General features: G+C 42.9%; 1 protein-coding gene across 7 annotated transcripts; it reads right to left on the bottom strand.

Annotated features, from left to right (window-relative positions):
- Positions 1 to 452: 452 nt before the first annotated feature.
- SLC26A8 (solute carrier family 26 member 8) lies at positions 453 to 23,000 on the bottom strand. 7 transcript variants are annotated; one of them, XM_064498176.1, is made up of 22 exons: positions 22,790 to 23,000; positions 21,434 to 21,537; positions 19,883 to 20,139; positions 17,248 to 17,387; positions 16,342 to 16,458; positions 15,242 to 15,417; positions 14,572 to 14,736; positions 13,722 to 13,871; positions 13,223 to 13,305; positions 12,696 to 12,843; positions 11,672 to 11,785; positions 11,350 to 11,427; positions 10,235 to 10,330; positions 8,976 to 9,082; positions 7,403 to 7,472; positions 6,517 to 6,609; positions 6,291 to 6,425; positions 4,648 to 5,007; positions 3,332 to 3,386; positions 3,012 to 3,202; positions 1,611 to 1,870; positions 453 to 1,046 (listed from the first exon to the last, which is right to left on the bottom strand). In XM_064498176.1, the coding sequence occupies exons 3-21, from the start codon at positions 20,050 to 20,052 to the stop codon at positions 1,655 to 1,657; spliced, it is 2,664 nt and encodes an 887-aa protein (XP_064354246.1). In that variant the 5' UTR covers positions 20,053 to 20,139; positions 21,434 to 21,537; positions 22,790 to 23,000; the 3' UTR covers positions 453 to 1,046; positions 1,611 to 1,654. The 7 variants fall into 7 exon arrangements, with proteins under 7 accessions (XP_064354246.1, XP_064354245.1, XP_025967672.2 ...); XM_064498175.1 differs by having other exon boundaries at positions 453 to 1,870; XM_026111887.2 differs by lacking the exon at positions 22,790 to 23,000 and adding an exon at positions 22,047 to 22,354 and having other exon boundaries at positions 453 to 1,870.

The following is a 23,000-nucleotide window of genomic DNA, read 5'->3' as shown; positions in this document are numbered from 1 at the left end:
AAAAAAATCTCCAAAGTTTGCAATGGAGACTTGCCATGGTGCCAAGAGTTAGGAAAGCCACTTCATCTTAAATCAAGGCTGCCACAGGAGAGCCAACAGAATCTGGAAATTAGGGTCATGCTTTTCATGGTTTTCGTATTACTCTGTTTTGAACAGCACTGAGAGGAGCTTGGCTTGAAGCCACTGTCCAAAACAATGCAGGGAAGCATATGTGGTTTGAGAATTACTCAATACTATTTAAGCTTTCAGTTTTTCCTGTCTTTCAGTCCAAAAGGTATGAGGGCTCCAGGACTCAGTTTCCTCCACGGTAAGCAACTCTACCCAGAATGTTCACTAAAGTCATTTACCACTGCAGTTTACACATGCAGTACTATGTCTTTCCTCCAGAAACTACTTGGAAACAGTAAGAACTTAAAGGAAAAAAGAAAAAAGACGAGAAGGACTCACTGGAATACATTAGAGATAGTTTAATATTAAAATTCCTATTAGCCATTGTATCATTGCTAAAACTTAGCAGCCAGAAGCAGCAGAATCCAGAGAAGCCACCTTGCTATTCCACATTGAGAAACAACACAACGCCCAGCAGCAAAAGTCAGAGCTGTTCACAGGTTAAGGAACTTAGGCCAGAGCATGGGATCTGTTCATAAAGGATGCCTCACTTAAATCCAATCTTTCCCCTAAAGTAGGGTCCGAATGGTACACAGACACTGTGCTGGCTACCCATCTAAAATTAGTTTCACCTACAACTCTCCACATTAGGCAGTCTGAGCCATGGGATAATCCTCCAGCTGAGGGCATGGTAAAGTCTTGTGAGCTATATTACTCCTATAGTTAAAAGCATCTGCTTTCAGTGCAATCCTAGTTCACACATCTGTACTGATATTACTGCTTCAAACTCTATGGCTGATCTAAAGAAAAAATAATTAAGAAGTAGATTTTTTTCCCCCCAAGTGCTAAGTGTATCTCATTCTAATTTTGCTGGCTCTTCAGAATGAGGCGAATACATTACTCCATTCTTCACTATTTCAGTAAAGGACTACCAAAACCTGAAAAGAAAAATTGTTTACCAGGATTTAGTTATAGTCGATCAGGGAGGGAGCAAGGAAAAAATACTCAGAGGACTGATGTCATGTTATGATAGTGCAGACAGTATCAAAGTGTGGAATATTAATAGTAAAATGCTTTTCTGTAAAGATTCACATAATTCTACACACATCGGAAGATAATGAAATTGCCTGCATGTAACCTGTTGAAATGCGGCAGATTAGATGTATTTACTAGCAAGCAATAAATATATAAAAAGTGCTAAGTTAGAGCACTTAAACTAAGATTTACAGACTTTTGGAAAACAAGCGCGAGTCATTTGATAATTCCAAGCTTTATAGCTAATTCTATCTTGTACATTGACATTTTTCTGCTTTCTCCATTATGGGTGGCATATCTATTTGGAAGCACTTCAAAGTAATCATATAAATGTTGCTTTTTGTTCAGAACAACAGAATTAATGGAGGCATTAGTCAAGTTGTCTATTTTAAGAACTCTGAACAAGACAAAATAAAAAAAAAACAGGATCAAATGCTGGTAAGAACTGAACTGTCGCTTAACTGTACCTTTCTCCTCTCTACTGAAATCCCAGTTCCTGAACACTTGTAATTCAGGGATTGCTGGTATACTTCCATCTCTCCTCCCAGCCTGTGTGCTGTAAATCCAGCTGAAGGCCTGGAGTATCATACTGCTGGAGAGAACTTGGCTCTACTTCATTTTGAGTTGAGCCTGAGATAACGGATACTGGCTCGTCATGCAGAAATTCGTTTTCAGAGCTCTTCACAGAGGAAAAATCTTTGTTCTTCTCCAAGAGCAAACTTCTTTCCTGAAATGTACACAAAGATTACTGTAGGCCAAGGGTGGCCAATGTGTTGAGCCAGTCCAGCGCAGTTCCCATGCCAAGGCAACGTCACGTGAGCAGCAAGAGGGCTATGCTGGCGTGGGAGCACAGGGTAGTTCAAATCCCCAGCTGCCAAGGCAGTGAGCTCACAGCGGCTGCCGAAGCTCGCATCGCTGGGCTGCTGTCGGTCCCCTCTGCACACCCAGCCCAGCCTCGTCTCAAAGTGGACTCTGGGGAAACCACTGGCACCTCCTGCCTGGAAACTGCTCCTGACACTCCCCACACCTCTGTTAAAAGGAGACCAGTGAATATATACCATCACCTCCATCCTTATGAAGATTTTTCTAGGGGGGAGACAGTCAGGAAGGTCGATAAGCTTGCTTTAGACCATTCTGTACAATGGCAAGATTAGAGAGTTAAGCAAGCTGTTCCATGAGCAGCAGAACTCAAGAAGCCCACTTTCCTGCAGATCTGGATTTTTTTTCCTTCATTCTCCCCTCCATCAGCTACAGGAGCCCAGCTGGGCTGTATGCATAAGAGGATTAGCCAAGGCTGGGTTCTTTCCCTAGGTGGGGCAATTACTGGAATCTGGTACTCACAAGAAGGGCTTTTCCTGGAACTTGCAACTGTCTACCCTCTCCAAACTTGGCTGAGAGCGCCAGTGAGCTTAAAAATTATTGCAGAGAACTGACACACAGAAAGAGCATGTGCATAAGCTTCATTTCTTTAGGAAATCTGGCTAACACTGTCCTTCATTTCTTCCATCAGCCCCAAGAGAGCTGGTGTAGTAACCTTTGGAATGAAAACTTGGAGCTTTCACTCTGCCCTGGTAGAGTCCTTGCTCTGTCAGACAAATGCAACAAAATCATCCCCTGCCACAAAACTCCTCTCCAGGCTGCACACACAGGTGCCTCCCCCAAACAGGAGCACAGGACTCAAAAGAACAAATTGGATTATCAATTTTTTTTATCTTTATCCATTGCAAACAGCCAAGTACATGTGAAAACCAGGAGAATTCAAAAGAGCATCCCCTCTGCCCTGTCTCCTCTGCCACATCACAAGGTTGTTAAGTTACTGATAGGATAGCTTAACAACAAGGCAGCTTAAATGTAAGCTAAAATTCTACCTTCTGCTGCTCAGCGAATGCTTCTTCAGCAAACTCTCTCTCAGTAGGTCGACTGGCAAGTTCTAGCTCCTCTTGCCTTTGATGCTTCTCCAAAGCGGCCAGCACAGCATCATGTAGAGTTAGAAAAAACCTTTCTTTGGTGATACAGCTGTCAAAGAAATCATTCTTCTCAAAGATTGCTATCACAGAGACTGTAAGAAAGCGGGGAAAATAAGCAAATCAACAAAAGTCACACCAAGTGGTATGGCTAAAACATTTCACTGAATTTTAAAATTTACCCCGATGATAAGTCAGTATTAGTAAACAAATACTATACTCACAGTGACAGCTGGCTATCAGGACTGTAATACCAATATTGTGAAACATATAGAAGATCTGTGGAAAGAATTCCAGACTGGCATTAGCAACTCTGCTTTATACAGGCACACTAGAAGGTAAGACATAAATAGGGAAAGAAAAACTCCCTTCTAATTTTACATCTTTGGAGAATACCCTTATTCCAATGTCTCAAATCCTGCTTCTTAGTTCAGCATTAAACAGGCAAGGTGTCCAAGATCCTGATGAATGCTGACTCCAAAAACCAGGGCAGGTCACAGCCAGATCCCATTCTGGCCCTCCTACAGTACGCTGTGCAGCACACGGTGTTATTTCTTTGCTTAAACAAGAAGTTCTCATAGGAACAGGCTAACGTGAAATGAATCTACATATACAGATGCCGTGCCCATGTGTAAACAAGGGGTTTGGGAACCTATTATTTTCAAACATGACCTGTAATTCTGGTTGCCTCAATTTTCACATCCGACATTTTTTGATAGATCACCTTAGTCTTAAAGGAATCAGATTTTAGAGTGGATAGACTCTCACCATTTTCCCAATACCCAGCCCTTTGTAATTAGAAGATCTCAAGACTCTCAAGGGGAAAACTATTAAATGGATGGCAAATAATTCTTCAAGGATTTCTGGGAGATCAGCTCAGTGCACAATTATTCCCAAGAAGTCTTAGTCTAACCTGTTATCAAACAGAAACCTTTTGAAGTTGAGCTACAGAGTTTGAGGGAGCTGAGTAAGAATCCATCTGGAACTGCATCTTTCTGAGAGGCACAGCTACATGAAATTTATTTTCGCTAAATATATCTCCATTGGCTAGGATCCCCACTTGAAGGCTAAGAAATTCAAGGCATACTTCAAAGAGAAGGCTAATTAGGCAATCAGCAATAATAACAAAATCACTCTCAGAGAAGACAGCTGGTAGTTTTATATCTGATATTTCTAAGGCAGAGAGATTTTTTTAAGCGTCCAGCTAGAAGAAAAAATAAACTGCCAAAATGGGAAAAACAAATTAGACATTTTTATAAATGTGGTTTTAGTTTATATAATTCTGGAACCAGTGACGACAGATGACAGGTTTTTGCATGTCCTTTGTATTGGACATGGGCCTTCTGTTTAAAAACAACAAAAAAAAGTGTGTTTCTTTGGGAAGCTATTAATTTGTGAAATGCAATAGCTAAATCTTGCACCCTCTAAGGCCAACTGGAAGATATGCAGATTGTTACGTAGCAGGGCATTTTAGGCTAACAAGCGATATGACATCGAGTAAACTTCAGGTTTTGCATTTACATGCATTTAGGTTGCTTACCTGTCGCAGTAAGTCTGAGGCTTGCAAATCAACAAATTGTACCATGCTGAAGTCTAAAATAATGGTGTGGACTGGACACAGCAAACGCGTTTTTTGTTCTTCCTGATGCAGCAGCACTGAGGAATCGTCTATCGCAGAGGGTGACGAAAGGCAAGCTCCCCTCCCTTCGTCCTGGCTCTTTTCAGTCTCAAGTCCTGTTTTAAGCCCTGGGGATGCAGACTGTGCTTGGGCTGTTCCCACCGAGAGTGTCCTAGAGCTGGGTCTATCTCCATACTTTGACCAATGCACCAAATTAACTGAAGATGATGAGGAACCGCTGTCTGTGTGATGTCGCTTCACCAGTTTCTCTGTGTATGGTATCTAAGACGGAAAAGGGAGAGTACGCCAGTGGCTGGAAGAACTGGGCCTAGGGGGTGGAAATTTTTTTTGCTGCAAATAAGACTGTAAATCATATGATATTTCTTCTCTCATGGTAGAAACACCTCTGAAATAACACTAAGTATAGCACAAGAGTATGCAAAGTAGTAGGTGACTCAGGCAAGCCTCAGATGTGGTTAGCAGAGTGCCTTCAGTGCCTACCTCACTCTTCCACACCTTGAAATGGCCTGTGACACTGGAATATTACTTGTTACTTTTAACTTTCATGAAGGAAAAGAAAAAAAAAAAAAAAAAGACAGTGCCCACGGCTTCACGCAACATCTCTTCCCACTATAAGAAGACTTTTTATTTTCCTTCTTTGAATTTTGAAGATATGTTGCCTTTCTGAGCAACAGTAAGCTGACCCTTACTGGCTGAGTTCTGCAGACCTTTGTTCAGCTACTTTCTTTCTATGGCAGCGGGTTACAGAGTGGGCAAATTTAACTGATCTTTTTTTCTTCATAGTTCCAAATGTGTTCTTTAATTTTTGTGATACAAGAAAGGAAAAGTCACTCTGCATTTTTGCACTTTGGAAGATGATGTTAAATCAGCACTATCACTTTCAACTCCTAAGCACCTCAGCACTGCATCTTTCCCAAACTACTTTCTCTCAAGTCATTTCTTATACAAGGACCTTTACAAATCACGTGTGACTATTTGAAAAATACCTTCTGAGGACAGTCCATTCCCTAAGTTCCTTCCATATATTTGTCTAAGAACTGGAAAATTCAGATAAAGAGGGATATGACTGACTCTCTAGAAGACATACATCAGCCAATTGTAGTAAAGACACAAGAAATCCTCTGATTGTGATGATTGTAGCTGCCTTTGAGGTATTTAGTACTTGTGCTTGGCAATATTGAGAGCAGAACAAATCCCTCAGATAACCAAGGGAGTTCTCTCGTTTCTGTGGGGAAAGAAGATTCCTACTGGAGCGCCTGGCAAAATTCATTCTTTCAGCTGAGGAGAGGAGTGGATATGCTGAATATTTCAATAGCTAGTCCATGCACCCAGTAAGCTGAGCTTGTATTGTTCTATCACAGAAAGTGTAAGTGTGAAGAAATACAGTGGTAATGTTTGCTTATTTTCAAACAGCAAATATATATATGCTTTATATAAACATTTGCAGCCTTTTACCTTCTGACAAGTTAAGAACATTGTTCTTAGCAACATAAAACCAGGCACCTCAAACAGACAGATTAGATAAATATTTTTCTAAAGCTGACCCTAGGTGCTGGTTCAGGTGGATCGCAGACACAAGCGCATTTAAGATCTTTTCCTTGCACTGCAGTGTCAGACAGACTAACTGAAATTAAAGCCCTCATTTCATTTTCATCAAGAGGCACCGCTTTCATGTCCATCTGAAAAAGAAAAACAGTTTTGTTGGACAGAGTTTTATCTGCCTAATGCAGGATCTTAGAAACTTCTGCTGACTGGAAAAGTGTCATTTACCTTGCGTAACAAGTAGTTTTTGAAGTGCTTCATATTTGCAAAAGAAATGGAAGAACAGCACTGGAAGATTTTAACACCTTCAATCTCCATAGCCTGTAAAACAAGAGTTGGCTCTGTGGGGGTTATACCTACCATCAGCTATTATCCCCCTTCCAGCTAACACTGCCTAGGCAGCGGACTGCAAGGTCCCACCCTCAGGACAGAATTTGTCCCTTCACATTGCATCCTGGTAGTGGTATCGGTAGCATGGGCCTAATTAGCATGAACTAATCTACACTTCTTGCAGTTAAAAACATACCTCCAGCAGGTTTCCTACCACTGATGGCAGTTGCCTGCTATAATATAAACCAAGCCAAACTGTTATATCATAAGCTTATATAATTCCACCTTTTCAGCTCCATCAGCACAGCACTGGGAACGTACTCATGCGGCAAAGTCCTTTACTGCAGCACTGCCTAACTCCATTTGGTGCAGGTCTTGCCGACAATGTGTTAAAAAGGCCTGAGCCCTCCCTACCTGTTGTCCCATCGCCAGGAGAATCTGTGAGTCAGTCTAGCATGTGCACAGTTGTTATTGTGAAAACATATGTAGTGTGGACAAAACCAGACTGAGAAAAGCAGGTCAGCAAAAAATTCCCAACAGCTCTGGAAATGACAGCGCTGCGGCTTCCACTGCGGCGACCGCACACACGGATACTAGGAGCTCAACCTGGCCCAAGCAGACTGAGCTAGGTATCAGGAGCACTTCTCATTAAAGACACTTAAATGTTCTTAGATTTTAAAAGTTTGAATCAAATGAGCTGAGTCTAAATGGTCACCCCTAGGCATTTAAGGAAAGAAGCTGGATTATAGAGAGATGGAACATTTGTTTTTTTGTTTCCTCTTACAGCTCTGTAGACGGATAAACTTCTATAAATATTCATGTTTGGAATCTGTCCCAGCACCACCATCTTCATCCTGAAACAAGATGTTTATTAGGTTTTCACAGAGAACAGAGAGAAACCATCTGTTCCTAAAAGCCTGATCTTCATTTCTCTCTTCTTCACTGGATACACCAAGTGCAACTTGAGGGGTGTGAATACAGAAAGTTATTCACTCATAATTAGGGTTCTTTCAGGAGGGGAGCAGTACACAAGCACACCCTTCAGGTACACTGGTGCCCTCAAAAATATATCATGTCTCATTTCTAGCTCTGGAACACTCACAATATTGTTATTACACCAGGAAGTGTGTTCCCTCTCCGTCTCCCCACAGCCCTCCTCAAAGATGCATCTACACAGACAGGTAGAGGCAGTTATAACGTGGGCTTGGAGCTGGCTACACGCAGGCTAGGTCTGACCCAGAGGTCGTGCAGCAGTATTAGCACAGCATTTTGCTTCAATTCATACAGCCTGCCTCTAGGGAGAATGTCTTACTTTGGGGACTTGCTAGTGGTGCTGCTGCACGTTTTTTGGGCAGATTCTGGTCAGTTCATGGCATGGGTGGAATAAACATGTGACTGGCTGTCCAGTCACTGGAAAATGCAAGTGGGCCCTGAGTATGGAAAACATTAAGTAAGACACTCTATTCAAAGACATCTGTTTGCAGGTAACTTTCCATGCTTTTCTGTGTGTTGTCAGCATAAAGCCCTCAACTCCTCGGAAACTGATAAGCAGTTTTACATACCCTGCGGGTAATATGATCAATGAAGATGCTTAATTGAACAACGGCTGCAGAACTGCCCTTTCACAATGCTCATTAAATCCCAAGGCAAACCCAAGAGGATAACTCTGAGCAGAGGTATGCAGTGAGTTTCAGACACCAGCTGAAATCTTTCCATCGTTCCAGCGCTCTGAAAGCGTTCTTTCAGAGCCGCTCTGGAACAGCTTTCACAAGCAGTTTGATACCGGCAGCAGCTGAGGCTTTTCCTAACTCTTTGCACGTTATTCTACAGACTTCAGTCTACTTAGACAAGCACCTCCCTCTCATGGTAAATCTCATGAGATGTGGCTTGGATTTACGAGTGATTCTGCTGGTTGGGTTAGTAGCTAATAAGCTTAGTTGTGTCTGTTTGAGGCAATCTCCCTTCCCTATCAGCGACTGAGTTTAGGGAGAAGACAGAGCAACTTGGAGAATGTCAATGAAGACTGAGAAACACATTTGAAATAAAGATACAATATCTCATTTTATCTCTCATGGAAGTGTGTATGTAGATCACCTTTCCTTGCTATGCCTACACCACAGTGACCAGTCTTCTCCAGTTGCATGGCACACTTGTAGGGAGGACTGATCCAGAGCCCATAAACTTGAATAGAAAGAGATTACTAGTTTATGCACTAGGGTGACAGATAGCATTAGAGAGACTCCAGAAGGTCTGACTGAAGTGTTTACAGAAGCTGCTTTTCCATTTTCACATATACAGCTACACATAAACATCAACTCTAAGAAAAGTCAGTATTTTGCTGTAAAAATTACAAGTACCTGTGTGACCTAACGGTGATTACGAAGAAGGTAAATCCCATGGAGATTGCTAAACCAACATCAAGACCAAGACATAGGACTGCTGCAAAAGTTACCAGCCAAATAACCTTTGAATAAGAGACAGAGAGAATATTAGTAGTAAAAAGATGTGAAATGACCTCCAAACTCAGCCCTAGCCAACAATCCCAGAGGTATAAATTCAGTCAAATCCACTTCATTCTGTGCTGAATAGATATGTCTGAGGTGGCATCTGCTAAGCAGGGCTACTGTAAGACTCAGAAGGCCTGGCTGACTTCTCAGTTGAGCTATTCTGGGTGGCATTTTCAAAATGCAGCAGAAAAAGAGGTTAGAAATGGTAATAGGTAAAAAATTTTGTTGTCACCTCTGGAACAAGCCAATCTTCAAAGCAGTCACAAACCATGATCACAGCAAAAAGGTGTGGGACCTCAAACCACATAACTCAACTACAGTTACTGATAAGACAGACTTCCCCCTTACTTTGCCCTGCATCTGGGGACATACAGCATGGAGCCAGAGTTGCAATGCTGGCTGTGTAGATGCCTCCACAGCACTGGCCTGCCTTGGAAGAACGAGGCAAATAGCCAGGTGTGGCTGAAACAAGGTGCTGAGAACTTGCCTCCTGGCAAGCACTTTGTTTCTGAGGAAACGAAACTACATGGAGAGCCCCAGATAGATTGGTCTTTAACGAAAGAACTTCTGATGCTGAAACCCATAGCACAGATGGAAAGGAATGATTCCTGCTACGGTCAGCTGTATTAAATCACTTTCAGGAAATGACAGAAGCAGACCTGGCAGATTTTTTATCCTTCCTGCCATCAATAGAGTATTGGCTAAGCCTTCACAATCCTCAGACCCCAGGAACTATAAATCTGACACGCAGCTCAAATCTCCAGCCTTTTAAGAGGTTTCAATAGTCAGGAGAAACCGTATCATATTGGGGGCCCTTCTCTTAATGAGAGCGAAATCCTGCACAAGTGCTCACAAGAGAATGTGGCCCCAGTTGATAGTTAGACAATCTCCTTCTCAGAGGATCTGGGAACCAGCTGCAATGATCAGTTCTGCCTGTACAGAAGAAATTGCAAGCAAATTTGTAGGGGTTTCAGTACAATTCTTCTGATGGCTATTTCAAACGATCCCATTTCTAAGAGAATGACCACTGTTTGCCTTGCCCTCCCAAAATATGCATTTCTCCCTTTAAAGCACCTTCCAGTTCCTAGATGGGCTTTTTTGTCACTTACTAAATGATACTTATCCTGTCTCCAAAGGGTTGGGATGTCCAGAAATTTTTCAAGAAATGGGAGCATGTTAACTACCACAATAGCAGCCAGTACACCCTGTGAAAATCAGAAAAATAGCATCTATTATCTTATTAATTTTTCTTTGCAACTACAAATATGCTAGACAACAGATACCCAAGCAGTGGCTAAACTGCTCGAGATTAAAATCCTGTAAGAGCTTTAGTTCCATAATTATTGTGGATGTATGTAACAGTTTTCCTCTGATCTGCAAATCAACATGAAACTAGTGTATAACCTCATTTGATTTCACAATAATTTCTGCAAATACAACTGGATTTCCTCTTGAAATGCTATGTGTAGTTTCCATTACAGTGTTCCTCAGTGAATCCCTATGCCTCCTGCAACACTAGGAGACAGGCCAACGCTATCTATAGAAGTAAGAATTGCTGTTTCAAAGAATGGTTTCAATCAGCATGGGCAGCTCATAGCCAGATTTAGGAAGCTGCTTGACACCACTTGTTGAAACAGCCCCTCTTGGCAGGGAAAAGCAGACTGAAGAGAAGTAGATGGTTAAATTCTGTTTTGTCAGCTAGTTTTAGGAAAGGGATTTATTCTCCCATCTTACAAGGAGGCCAGGAAAAATCAGGAAGTAATGCTCTGTGACAGTGGTTTCTCAAAAAAAAAGACAGAAAAAAAGAAAGTCCAGATAACATATTAAGAGATGAGTAGAGACTCAAGACTGAATAATCTACAGCAACAAAATGTTTGTAGCCACTTGTGATTGTGTTATATGGGTGTATAAAAGCTTGCAAGATGGGAGACCAAAAGTGAAATACAACATTCAAATTGTAGATCCTGGCAATAAAATTTCAATCCTGTTTTAGCCAACGAATTTTAGCTTGTTCTGGTAGTCAGAGATGGGACAGAGATGCGATATTTATTATCTAATACTGTAGCCTTCTGAAATTGAGGGGAGTTTAAAGCCATTGCTTTGGTTTCATCAATTCCCGAAAACAATCAACTCTAGTGCAGAATCCCTAATTGTCCCAGAAAAATTTTATGTTATGCTCAGAAAATAAGTAGGCTGCTACCATAACAGTCTCACATTCACTTACATTAGGCAAAGCCTGGAAGAAGTATCTTAGTTTCAGCACAAACACCAGCATTATGGATGCTCCAATCGCTGCTGCTAACTGAATAGAAATACTTCATCAGAGAGGCCTTCCAAAACCATTTTCTCACTTGTCCTCTCTGAACAAGTAGATATGGTCTGTTTAACACCACAGACTGGGAAAAATAAGTATGGGACATTTAACAAAGGCTGCGGGCGTGCTGCAAAGGATGGTACAAATGCCAGAATACTTCTGACTTCTGACTTACATGATGCAGTGAAGCACGTATGGTATTTGGAAGCTTGACAAATCCAGCCCAGCTCACCTGTGTTCTTCCACCTGTCTTCTCTTGAATGACAGTTCCAGAAAGAGCACAGCTGACAGCAAAGCTTTTGAAAAATGAGCTGGAAATATTGCATAGCCCCACAGCTATTAGCTCCTGTAAAACAGAAACAGGATGAAGCAGAAAAAAACCCCAAATGAATGACTTACCTTAACAGAAGTAACTTATAAAAAATCACATTTTTTTATGCTCATACTTGCTGGTTGCTCAACTATTTTGCTAAGTTTAGGAGACCTTCTCAAAAGCAAGGTCTGCTATGGTTACATGAGCTATCTTTAAAAGCACAAAGTTTTCACAGCTGAGGCCCCAAAAATCAAGTTCCTTCTTTCAAAGAAATCCACTGAGAACTCCAAAGCTATAAAGGATTGACTTCCAAGCTGACACATAGCAAATCTCAGTATACAGCATAGTGCACCTGGACAAACTCTGAGTGGAAAAGACATTCCCTTGATATTTATTCCAAAAGGCTACAAGAAGTCAGGCTGGCTTCCTTACTGGCTTAATTCCATCCTAATAAATATTCCAAGCCATCACAACAAGCTAAACAGGGAGTATGGCAAAACAGCTAATGCTTACTAATTCTAGCCCACTGGAAACTAACACACTTATAGCTTAAAAGTCTCTCAAAGCAGTCACTCTGGGTAGAGGATCCTTATACTGGGATGGTAGCTAGCCAGATACAGAAAAGAACTACATTTAGAATTTCAGCTATTAATGCTGTGTGTTTTTATAGCACTATGGATTCAAAACACCAACGGTCCTCAGGGTTCAGCTGCAGCGGTGGGAGGTTCATCCCATTCAGTGGGGATATACAAAGGCCTCTTGATCAAAAAAGGGCATACCTTGGCTTTCACATTATGGGCTTATAACGCCTACTCTTTCATGCAGGATGGTATGCAAGTTGCTGCAAAACCTGTGTTTCTACCACTCTCAGGTAGTTCATGGCTTTACTAGGAGAGTTCAGTTTGCTTCTTGGCCTAGGAAGTATGTGCATTTTTGTTCTCACCTGATTGCTGGCAATATTGTAGTTGTGAAGTGAAGCATATCTCTTTCCCACAAAAACAAGAAGGAAGTAGCTTACAATAGCGAGGGAGAAGGCATGGAATACAATCTTGTTGAGGTTTGATAAATCTGGCGGTGTAGGAGGCAGAAACCTGCAGGATCAGAGAACAGATAAGTTTAGACTTGCTGTGAACTCTGTGCAAAATAACCCTATACCCCGCATCAACATCAGAGGCATTCTGCACCCCACAGGAAATGCTCTAAATCTGTAAGACTGTTTGCCTCCATCTCACACTAAATGCAAATTCCTTTCTTTGTGTGCAGACAAAACGTCAATCTAATAAGGAAAACTGTGGTTTACATTCTGTTATGTATGCTCTGAAACAATGATGCAATTACAGCTCTTGAAGACTTATCCCTACAACTGGGCTTCCCAGTGCAAAATCAGCCCAGGTGAGATTGCAGTAACAGGCTGAAACATCTCTTTTGTATGTCAAAAGCACAATCTCATTAACGGCATAGGTAACTAACCTGTGAGGAATCATACTGAGCACAACCTTACTAGATTCAGCGTGAAGATGAATACAATTAGAAATAATTGTGACTGTGATAATCTGGAAAAGAAAACAAGAAGCAATATCAGAGGTTATTCAGCATTTGCTCCTGAAACTGTACACAATATATCTAAGCACAGTTAATCTTGTAGGAGTATTTAAAGGAATTAACCACAGATGTTTCATTAGTACTAAAGACAAGAAGTCTAGAGCTGGGTTTCCAGAGAGGGCTCCTCTATAAAGTAATTTTCATTCCCATAGCAGTTCAAAATAATTAGTCCTCATGGCCCCTTGTAATGTTTTATTTTCACAGTACCAGGGGAAGAACAAAGATAGGAAGTCACTGCTGAAAGCCACCCCGCTCATCAGGGACAAAGCTGTTAATGGGACTCAGACCCTCAGCATCATCTCGGACAGGACGTTCTTGAGCTCTGTGTTAGTTCAGGTATCACAACAGAAATATGGAGAAGGCTTACCAAGAGAAGTTCCATAGGAAATGCAATAGGATTATGCTTATATGTTATCTTGATATATTTACTGACTCGTAGCATGCCCACACAAACCAAAAATAGCAATATGCTGGTGGCATTCGCCTTTGGGAGAACTAAGAAGTAATGAAATAGATTCTGCAAATGAAACATCACAGAGAGGACCAGAATCAGATACTACCACTACTTTTACATTCTGGGAGGTTGACATAGGTTGCCCTGACACTTGAACTCATCCTTTCTGCCACAGTGGTGTTTTCAGTGGGGAGATGCTAAGAACAAAACAGTATTTAAAGATCCATCTTGCCTGTTGGTGCCTGCAGAGAAAACACTGCCACAATTAACTCTGATCTGTCCCTGCACCATCATTCCCCTCTCTCCTACACTACCGCTTCTTTCAAGTTGTCTGATCAATATTATTAAATTAAGAAAAATTGGCTTTAATTTGTATTTAGCTTAGAGTCTGCTGATTGTATGTCTCTGGTATATAATAAAGATACTGTGTGCCCAAAAGTTTGCCTGTGATGATCGACTGTGGAAAAAATACCTTTTCTTATAGCCCTTCCTCTATAACAATTATAGACATGCTGAAAATTCTAGAACTACATTAGTGATTAAAAATGTGCACATAGACCGTTTTTATTGCATGTCCCACAAGTTAATAATCTCCATATGCTGTTCAAGACAACAGGAAGGTGAAGTAAACCACAGCTGGGAATTGCACAAATGTCCCCCACCAACTGACATAGCCAAAAATTGCCTTCAATTTCTGAAGCTGTTCTTTTCTTTCCTGTCCAGCAAACATGCATATTTTTTGACCAATAATAAATTTACTCACATAGAAAATGTCCAGGGGGCCCTTGTGGAAGTCAATCATGATGCCAAAGATAAAGGTAAACTGCGATACAATGACATGCAATGCTGCGGCAGTGAGGTAAGCATCAATGAGAGTCTTTGGCAAATATGTTGTGACAAACCCCAGGCAAAAGCAGCCTAACAGCAACTGTAGTGAACAAATGAGAAGCGAGATGTGATATAATTATCAGTGTCTAACCCGCCCTTCTAGTTTCCATATTTTAAGAGCATAACTCTTCACGGCCATACGTGATGGATAGTTATTTGCAACATGCTATATTCATCATGCGTGCTTAAGAGCAAGACACTGCCACACCAAAATGAGAGCACTTTACATCAAGTGTGTGCAGTTATGCGGGACTACCTAAGGGTCCACATGCTGGAGAATAGGCCAACATAAAAGACAATCATTTCTTTCACACATGTATGTATTAATCATGGACACATGCCTCTTGAACATACCACACATCTTTTTCAGACATTGTGAGAGGAAGAAGCAGACCTTCATGTTCCATATTGCACAACATATGTATTCAAATGTGCCGAGCTTAGTATTTGTGGTTAGAATATGCAAGCAGTTCTAATTCTTTCACTTGTACAAGAATGCATATAAGGGTACATCCTTACGGAGCTAAAATAGATTCATCTTCTACCTGAATGATGCCAGTCAAAAATGTTGTTGATGCAGTAAGTGTCAAGGCCTCCATGTAATTCTTCATAAATGTAGGGTCTGAGAAATTGGCTAATGAGCCATTAGAGGACGATATTTCGCTGAAATTAAGAGTCTTCAGAATGTTTGCCACCATTGCATTTAGGATGCTGAATGAGCCTGGAACCAACAGAACAGAGAACAGAAAATGGAACTGCACGAGGTGTTGCAAGAAAGGTCTGTCTTAAAACCACACATCCATCTCTCCCTCCCACCATCAGTCTCTGCAGTACGAGACAGTTTATTTTCACTCACGTATATAATCCGTTTGCATAACTTACTATTTCTGAACAAGCACCTAAAGTTCCTGAAGTCCCATCTGAAAAGTTCAGACTCCTTCTACAATTTTACAAGTGAAGCCTCTTAAGCTGGTCAGGTGCATGACAAAAATATTTTGATATAAAACACAAAATGGATGCATCGCCACGAGCTGCCAGAAAGGCTGAGAAATACAGTCAGTCAGAGACAGAAGTGCCAAGTTACCGAAGAGGCCAGGAGCTCCATATATCCCCTTATTATGATAATGTGAAGGGCCTTCTTGGATGTAAACATCTTTTTAATAATCTAGTGTCTGAATAAATTAAGAATGCAAAACCATCAACAGTTCGATCATGGCAAGAAACTGCATGGCCTCAGGGGCTGACCAGGAGTTAAATCATGATTCACAGTCACATCCTGGGGGTAAATGGGAAGCAGCTTGTGCTGGCCCTTTACTTTATGTAGGAGACGCCTCCAAGACATTCCAGCTGTCTCCTTTTGCACTGCTGTCTGTGATGCAGGAGCTGTGGTAGCTCTTGTTGTGCAGGGGTTTAAAGCACCTTGCAGCTGAGACTTGACTGGCTTGCTGAAATTCTCACCATAAATCAGCTGCAGAAGTGGAACTGAGGAATTGAGAATTTGGGGGTCTGGAATCTCACCTAAATAACATTGGCACATGAGATTAAACAAATGAATAAATTAGGACATCTTCCCAGCTTTTGAAACAGCTTTGCATGTAATCTCTAACTCCTGTAGAAACATTTTGCAGTACAAAATAAACCTCACCAATTGAGATATGATGTGAAGTCCCAAAAATGACATATGTCATTGAGCAGCAGAACGCAGAATAGAAGCCATTGATAACTGGCAAAGGTAACCTGGTCAGCAAAACTCCTAACAGTCCTGGAAAGCAAAAATCTATTTCTAAAATCAAGCAAACTGGGAAAAATCTCTATCTCTGGTTAATATTTTTTACTAAAATTTTGCTGATGAAAACCTGACCACCCTAATGAAGATCCCATTATATTTTTAATGGAACCATCACAACAGAGGCAGCGTGAGTGCTGGTCTCTGTTACACTACCTCTCACATGCCAGTCTGGGTCTAAACATGCCAACTGGCCAACAGGCCAAGTGGGCAAGAAGGCCATTCAACTCCCACCACATATTTTTTAGGGAGTCCAGGAGCTGATAAAGCCACTGAGGCCAGTTAGTAACAAAAAACAACAGTTGTGTTACAACATAGGCACTTGCTAACTAGAAACTCGGTGAAGAACCAAAATGACTTTCCTTTTAGGCTACCTGCTAGTGGGGTGGCTATGCATGTGAGCATCTAACACACTTGATTTTGCAGGGTGGATCTTAAAGACCATGTTATTTTGTTCCCAATATAGGAAAATGCTGCTGTTGTCTATATTTTTGAGTTAGTTTAAGGGAAACTTTGCGTGTGAAAAAAAGTAATGTCCTGCCCTTGAAATTATACCAGGTACTGTCTGATTATAGAACACCTTCTTTTTTTTCCTGAGAATATGCAAACAAATTGGTTAATGAATTATGGAACTTGTATGATTAAAGTTCCCACATAATCCCATCACATTTAGAAAGAACAGGAAAATATGCAGGACGTAAAAATTAAAATATGAAAATGATGATATACAAAAGGAAGCAAGAGTATTTTCTTCCCCCTGCCTACCTTGAGGAATCTGAAACATCCCAACACTTAAGCCCGCGTGTATGTCTCTCAAGAGCCACTCTCTGAACCGATACGAAAAAAGCCAATTCAGGACAGGAAACAGCTTGAGTATGATCTTTCTGAACCTTCCCCAGGAGAAGCTGCAAAGAATCAGATAAGTCACGTGTGATGCCTTTGACTATCTCCACCTCTGTAGCGCTTTTGCATGGCCTCATCCTCTCCACGCTGCTATGGCTAGCTCTCTGCAGGCACCATATAACCGCGACCCACGTAGGCACGAGCATTTTGCAGCTCCAGCTGGCACATAACATGAATCCTACACAGGCACCCCCATGCCTTTGCATTCCATTCGGATGAATCGCAAATACCCTGTGTGCCTTTCCCATGATATCCTCTCGGCTCCAGAGCCCAGAGCTCCAAATGCATCAATTACTTGACCTCATTAACACAGAAGAAAAATGGGAGATGGTATTTTGATTCCTCCTATTCTAGGCTAGAAGGAAAATATAAAAACACTACATCCGTGGAAAAAAAAAATAGACAAGCTGCTCCTACCTCTCGGGGAACAGTGAAGTGCTTCCTGTATTACAGTATTTAATACGGGGATGCAAGGAGGACCTGACCTACAACAGTTAATCTCCCTATAGGTTTCTGAATCAGAATTTCCAGTAGGTAAACCCTGACTAACCCCACAGCCCTGTGCTCCTTCTTCCCCTTTCTAATCCACTGGCAGTATTGGTGATTTTCCAATTACAAACCAAATATGAGCGATGCAGCGTCCGCCCAGGGCTTCAGGCAGCCTTGAAGAGTGGCTGTGGAGACTAAACTCCAGTAAATGTCACAGAATTGAGTTCCCTTCCATCATTTTATTATCCAAAGTGACAATATACTGGGCTGACAAGTGGATACAAAATGGAGAACAGAGAAAACATGAGATAGGGAAGTGGGAAGCAACAGGGAAGAGTATGAGGAAGCAAGATAGACATGGGGCTTAAACAAGGAGTTGGGGGAGGGAATAAAGAGATTTTCTTACTAAGCAGTAAATACAATGATAAAGTTTCAAACAATATTAGCTATAACTTAAAAGCAAAATTCTCTCTTTGATCTCCGCACAGGACTTATTTTGTTGCATCAGGCGTTTCTGGGTGGGCAGATTGTTTGATGATCACATCATAATTATGCACAGTTCAACCCTCTCCATCAAGTAATTTTGTTTCTCTGGCTCCAGAACTTTATCCAATCTCCTTTTTTTTTTTTTTTTTTTTAATATATGAAAGGACAGTGCTGGAACAGGCGGCTATTCCACAATCTAGCAGATCTCATTATCGCAGAGATTAATCTTGATGACAAGTCTTCAAGATGAATGAAAAACTAGAAAACACAGTAGCAACTCAAATTACGATTCCATTTGCCTTCACTTACCACCAGGAAATTGCTTCACAGTAGCATAAGTAAAACACAATCCACAGCTTTAGGCTGCAGTTCCACCCATAGCTGAGCTGATATAAGAGCTAGCTGTACAGAAGGAGGGAGGTCTGACTACCCAACTCTCTTTCCCTGTGTGGTCCTGTCCCTTCTGGCTGCAGCGAGCTGTTAGATTGCAGCAAGCTCAGCACGTCTTGTGGAAGCTCACCCGTGGCTAGCCTTGGGTCTCAAGTCCTGCCACGGACCCAGAACAACACTTTAAATTTCAATATACATTTTAGTTCTTGTGAACTGCTGAAACAAAGCTTGGATAAATGATGAATCAGAGATTTTATATTTGCTTTCTCATGAGGGCTGTGCAGAGTAGACACAACCATAACCATTGCCAGTCCCCTCAGGATCCAAAGAAAGAAAACTGAGAGTATTCATAATCAAACAAAACTGAAAGGGAAGCTGATGAAAGAGCTTCCTATTTTTGATTATATTTGCCTTGCTGGAAGAATATCAGGAATCCTCAAATGCTGCCAAAAGAGACTGCCTTCTGGTGTGCCTGCAGCCTGCAGGGCTCCTCTGGAAGAAGAGATGCTTCTAACTCCAGTACAATGCCCAAAAGAGAATCTTGGCAGATAACGTCCCAGAACGGGAGAAACAGGCTGCTGAAGCGTTAGTGCTATATCAGTATGCTTGCCTCACCCATTATTCTCAAAGAATACAGGAACACAGCTCCAAAATAAAGAAAAAGTACTTTGGCCAATCTCAGTCATACCATTATGCAACTTTCCATATCCCCAGCTAAGAAGGAACAGAAAATGGGTCTTGAAATTTAAGAAACAAAAGTAGCAAAATCCACAAACCAGAGAAAGCAGATGCAAGCTTGTGTATGCCAACTGGGCTAAGGGAAGCACTGGAGAGGACCGAAACTACTGCTAGTTTCTCTCTACAGTGCATATATCCCTTATGCTATCACAGTCCTAAAGTGAACAGAGACTCTTGCAGATTGCAAATGGCAGCGTTCTTAGTGCAGTGCTAAGTTGATCTCTCATGCTTCAGGTGTGAATTGCCATACCTGGGTGTGCTGCTTCAGTTATCAGTCAGGGCAGTTTAGCATTTTAATTACCAGCAGCGGAAAGTTAGCACCTTTTTTTACACTTGGGCTTGAAGAGGCGCCGTAGTTTCTTCACATCTGCCAAATTCCTTGCATATAACTCACCTGCATTGGAGACGTTGGTGGACTCCAGGGATTTGTATTTCTCCGCACAGGGTAGAGGAGAGCTTTCTTTCAAAGTATGTCTGGAAGTGCTCCTCAGTTTGTACTTCTCTTTGGACTCTGTATACTGCTGGTTGTCCGTACGCCCTAACGATATCATCATCTAGCTCCATACAGTCCTTCTGATCATGGACAGTCAAAACCAGAGGAACAGCAAATGCTGGAGGCCAAAATCACAGAGCTTGTTCTTGGCAGTAAGGCTGAAGGAAAGAAACGGGGTCATTACTGAAGTCTCTCTTAAAAACAAAAACAATAAAAAGTATAATATGTGATCAGCCCATCCCAGCATAACTCCTGTGGAACAAAAAGCCAAAGCTTTGGAACTGAAATCCATGAAGGACCTGCTGCTCTTAGGATCAGAGAAATCAACTGCCAAATCACTTTCAGGAACATTGGGTCCTTCTGGAACCTGGCCTGTTCCAGCTCCGTGGGAAGGACCAGTCTGGGTCCCCTCCATTTTGTGATCCCCAAACCAGGCCTGTGTTTAGGAAACTGGATCCCCTTCCACAATCCTACTGCAGCTGGAGAACCAGTTCTAAATCTCCTTGTTTCCAGCCCTGGAGGAAAAAGGTCTAGATTTGAATCATATAGAGAGCAGCTAAATCTGAGGCCATATCAATTCTGCAACTTGCTGTGTAAAATCTGTATCTGATATAGTTCAGGTTTTATAATCCTCAGAGTATCTGACTCCCATTCCTTAGTGTTTTAATATCGTGAAGGAGATCTGAGTTCAATCCCTATTACTCAGAGTAAGTAAGACGTGAGTTCCCTGAGGGAATACTGAGTAAGTAAAGGTCCAGTGCAAGACAAGATCTGAGGCAAAGGTCTTATACAGACAGCCAAAGCAGAAAAAGATTCAAATCCAGAGTTCTGAAGTGCAAGTACAGAGACTACACATAAAGCAGTGTGATAACATGTAGTAACATGCAGGAAAGGAGGAAATATAAAAAGGCTGTGAGTTAGCAGTAGGAGTCTCTTCAGAAAGTAGTCTAAGCGTAGCAGAACTTGCAAAAAAATTCATTGGGATTAAAGTTTCCTCCTCTTATTTCATTTCCTGAACTGCCAGGGTCAGTGTACATGTCTAGCGGTTTGCATCACTGAACCGTGCTACTTCTGATACAGCAACAGGGACTCTTGACACTGACTCTACTGTCTTGTGAGACACAGCCACAGACATGTACACACACCCCAGTCGCTCTAAACCCCAGAAAGAGCTGGTGGTAGGCGAGTCTCAAACACACTCCATCATTAGGGCACAGTTCCTCCCTCTTCTTACAGAGAAGATAAATCTAGATCTTCCCTAGATAGACTTAAGAGCCATTTTTATTCATTTGATCTTCAGACCCAGTACAAGCTTTTAAAGTCTTACCTATCTGTGACATCTTTGAACATGATCACCTTTTCAAGGTAAAATAATAAAAGCAAAACTAACAAGAGGCTAGAGTCTGCTGATGAAAGGCATTAAAAAGCCCAGCATGCCACAAAGTAAGCTACCTTTTAGACACAAGCAGTGGTAAAGTTCAGCTCTTGTTCACTCCTGTTATTTGGACTTCAACGATGACTCATAGAGGCAGAGGACAGGGTCCCATTCTGTTAGCCTGTGTAGAGAACAAGAAGGTTTTTGAGATGGGAAGCCATCGTTTTAAAAGCAAGTTCGCATATTCCATTCAGAACATGTCTGTCTTGCACAATATTGCTAACAAAACTCATCCTCCTCAAGCTTGAGATCAAACGGCAAAGGGCCTTATACGCAAATCCCTCGCACTACTTGCTATGCAATTCTGTACTTGCTACCTGGTGAAAACACTGTGGGCTTCACTACAAAACATGCTTAGCCTGCAGCACCCAGTGATTTCAACTGGTCTTAGGCACATACTTGAAAGCAAGCAGGTACATATCTTTGATAGTGTAAGGCAGTATTACAGTATTGAGAAATAGTTTATTCTCTAAACATAGAACTGGGAAACAAGCACCAGGAAATCTAGGCAGAGGGGGCTTAGTTCTCCCCATTACTGGTGGCGTGAAGCCCCCAAAAGGGGACAAAGTGCCTGTAGGAGGATTACGAGAGTAATTCAGACTGGCTTGCAGGACTCCGGAAGCATGATACCTAGGGGCAGCTCCAGATATGTCTCGATGGGCAGTTACTCAGCAGTGACCCTAAGAGGTTACCCGGGGCTTGCAGAAATGCTGTGTTAAGTAGGTTTATTCATTGATTTTCCTTTTCTTCTTATTTCAAGCACGCCCTAAGGGCAACTGTGCAGCAGAGTTAAGCGGGGTCCATGAAAACGCGAAAAAAGGGGAAGCACTGGTGGAAATTTAGCTTGTTGGTGGCGGCGAAGGTTCATCCCGGGCCTTGGGCCCGGCCGGCCCCGCGCTATGGGGCGCAGGGGACCCGGGCGGGGGGAGACCCGGGCCCCCACCACGCTGCCCCACCCCCTCCGCGACGTCATTGGCGCCCTCCGCCAGGCCCCGCCCCCTCTCCCGCCCCCTCTCCCGCTCTCGCGAGAGGACCCCCGCGCTGGTTCCATATTGGGTCATCTCTGCCCTCGGCGCCCCAGCTCTCGCGAGAGCGGCCGCCCCGAGCGATTGGGCCCCAGCGGCCCGGGATAGGGACGGGAGGGGGCGGTGGCCGTCGCCTCAGCCTCAGCCCAGCCGGGGCTGTGCCGCGAGGGGCGGGGCGCAGCGGGCAGGCAGGGGGTGGGGCAGTCGCTGTGGTGTCGCCTTCGCCGTCACCGTCCTACCTGCGACGGGAGTGTTCCCCCCCACCTCCACTGCCCTGTCCGTTAGCCCTGCGCCCCGCTCGCTGCCGGCAGGACGACCCCCGCCGCGCCTCGCCTCGCCTCGCCTCACCTCACGGGGCGGTGCCGCCGCTCGCGGTCCGCGGCAGGCGGGCGGCGAGCCGGGCGAGAGAGAAGGGGGGAGGCGGTGACAGGGCGAGGGCACCAGGTGGGCGCGCGGCGCCTCCCAACGCCCGGGCGCGAGGCGCCCCCACTCCCCCCCCCACTCCACCCCCGTCACCTCAGCGCGCGCGCGCCCGCGAGGCGGGGGGGGCGCGAGAGCG

This window comes from Dromaius novaehollandiae, chromosome 27 (genome assembly GCF_036370855.1).
Source record: "Dromaius novaehollandiae isolate bDroNov1 chromosome 27, bDroNov1.hap1, whole genome shotgun sequence".
NCBI lineage: Eukaryota > Metazoa > Chordata > Aves > Casuariiformes > Dromaiidae > Dromaius > Dromaius novaehollandiae.
This window is presented reverse-complemented; position numbering and strand designations above follow the sequence as displayed.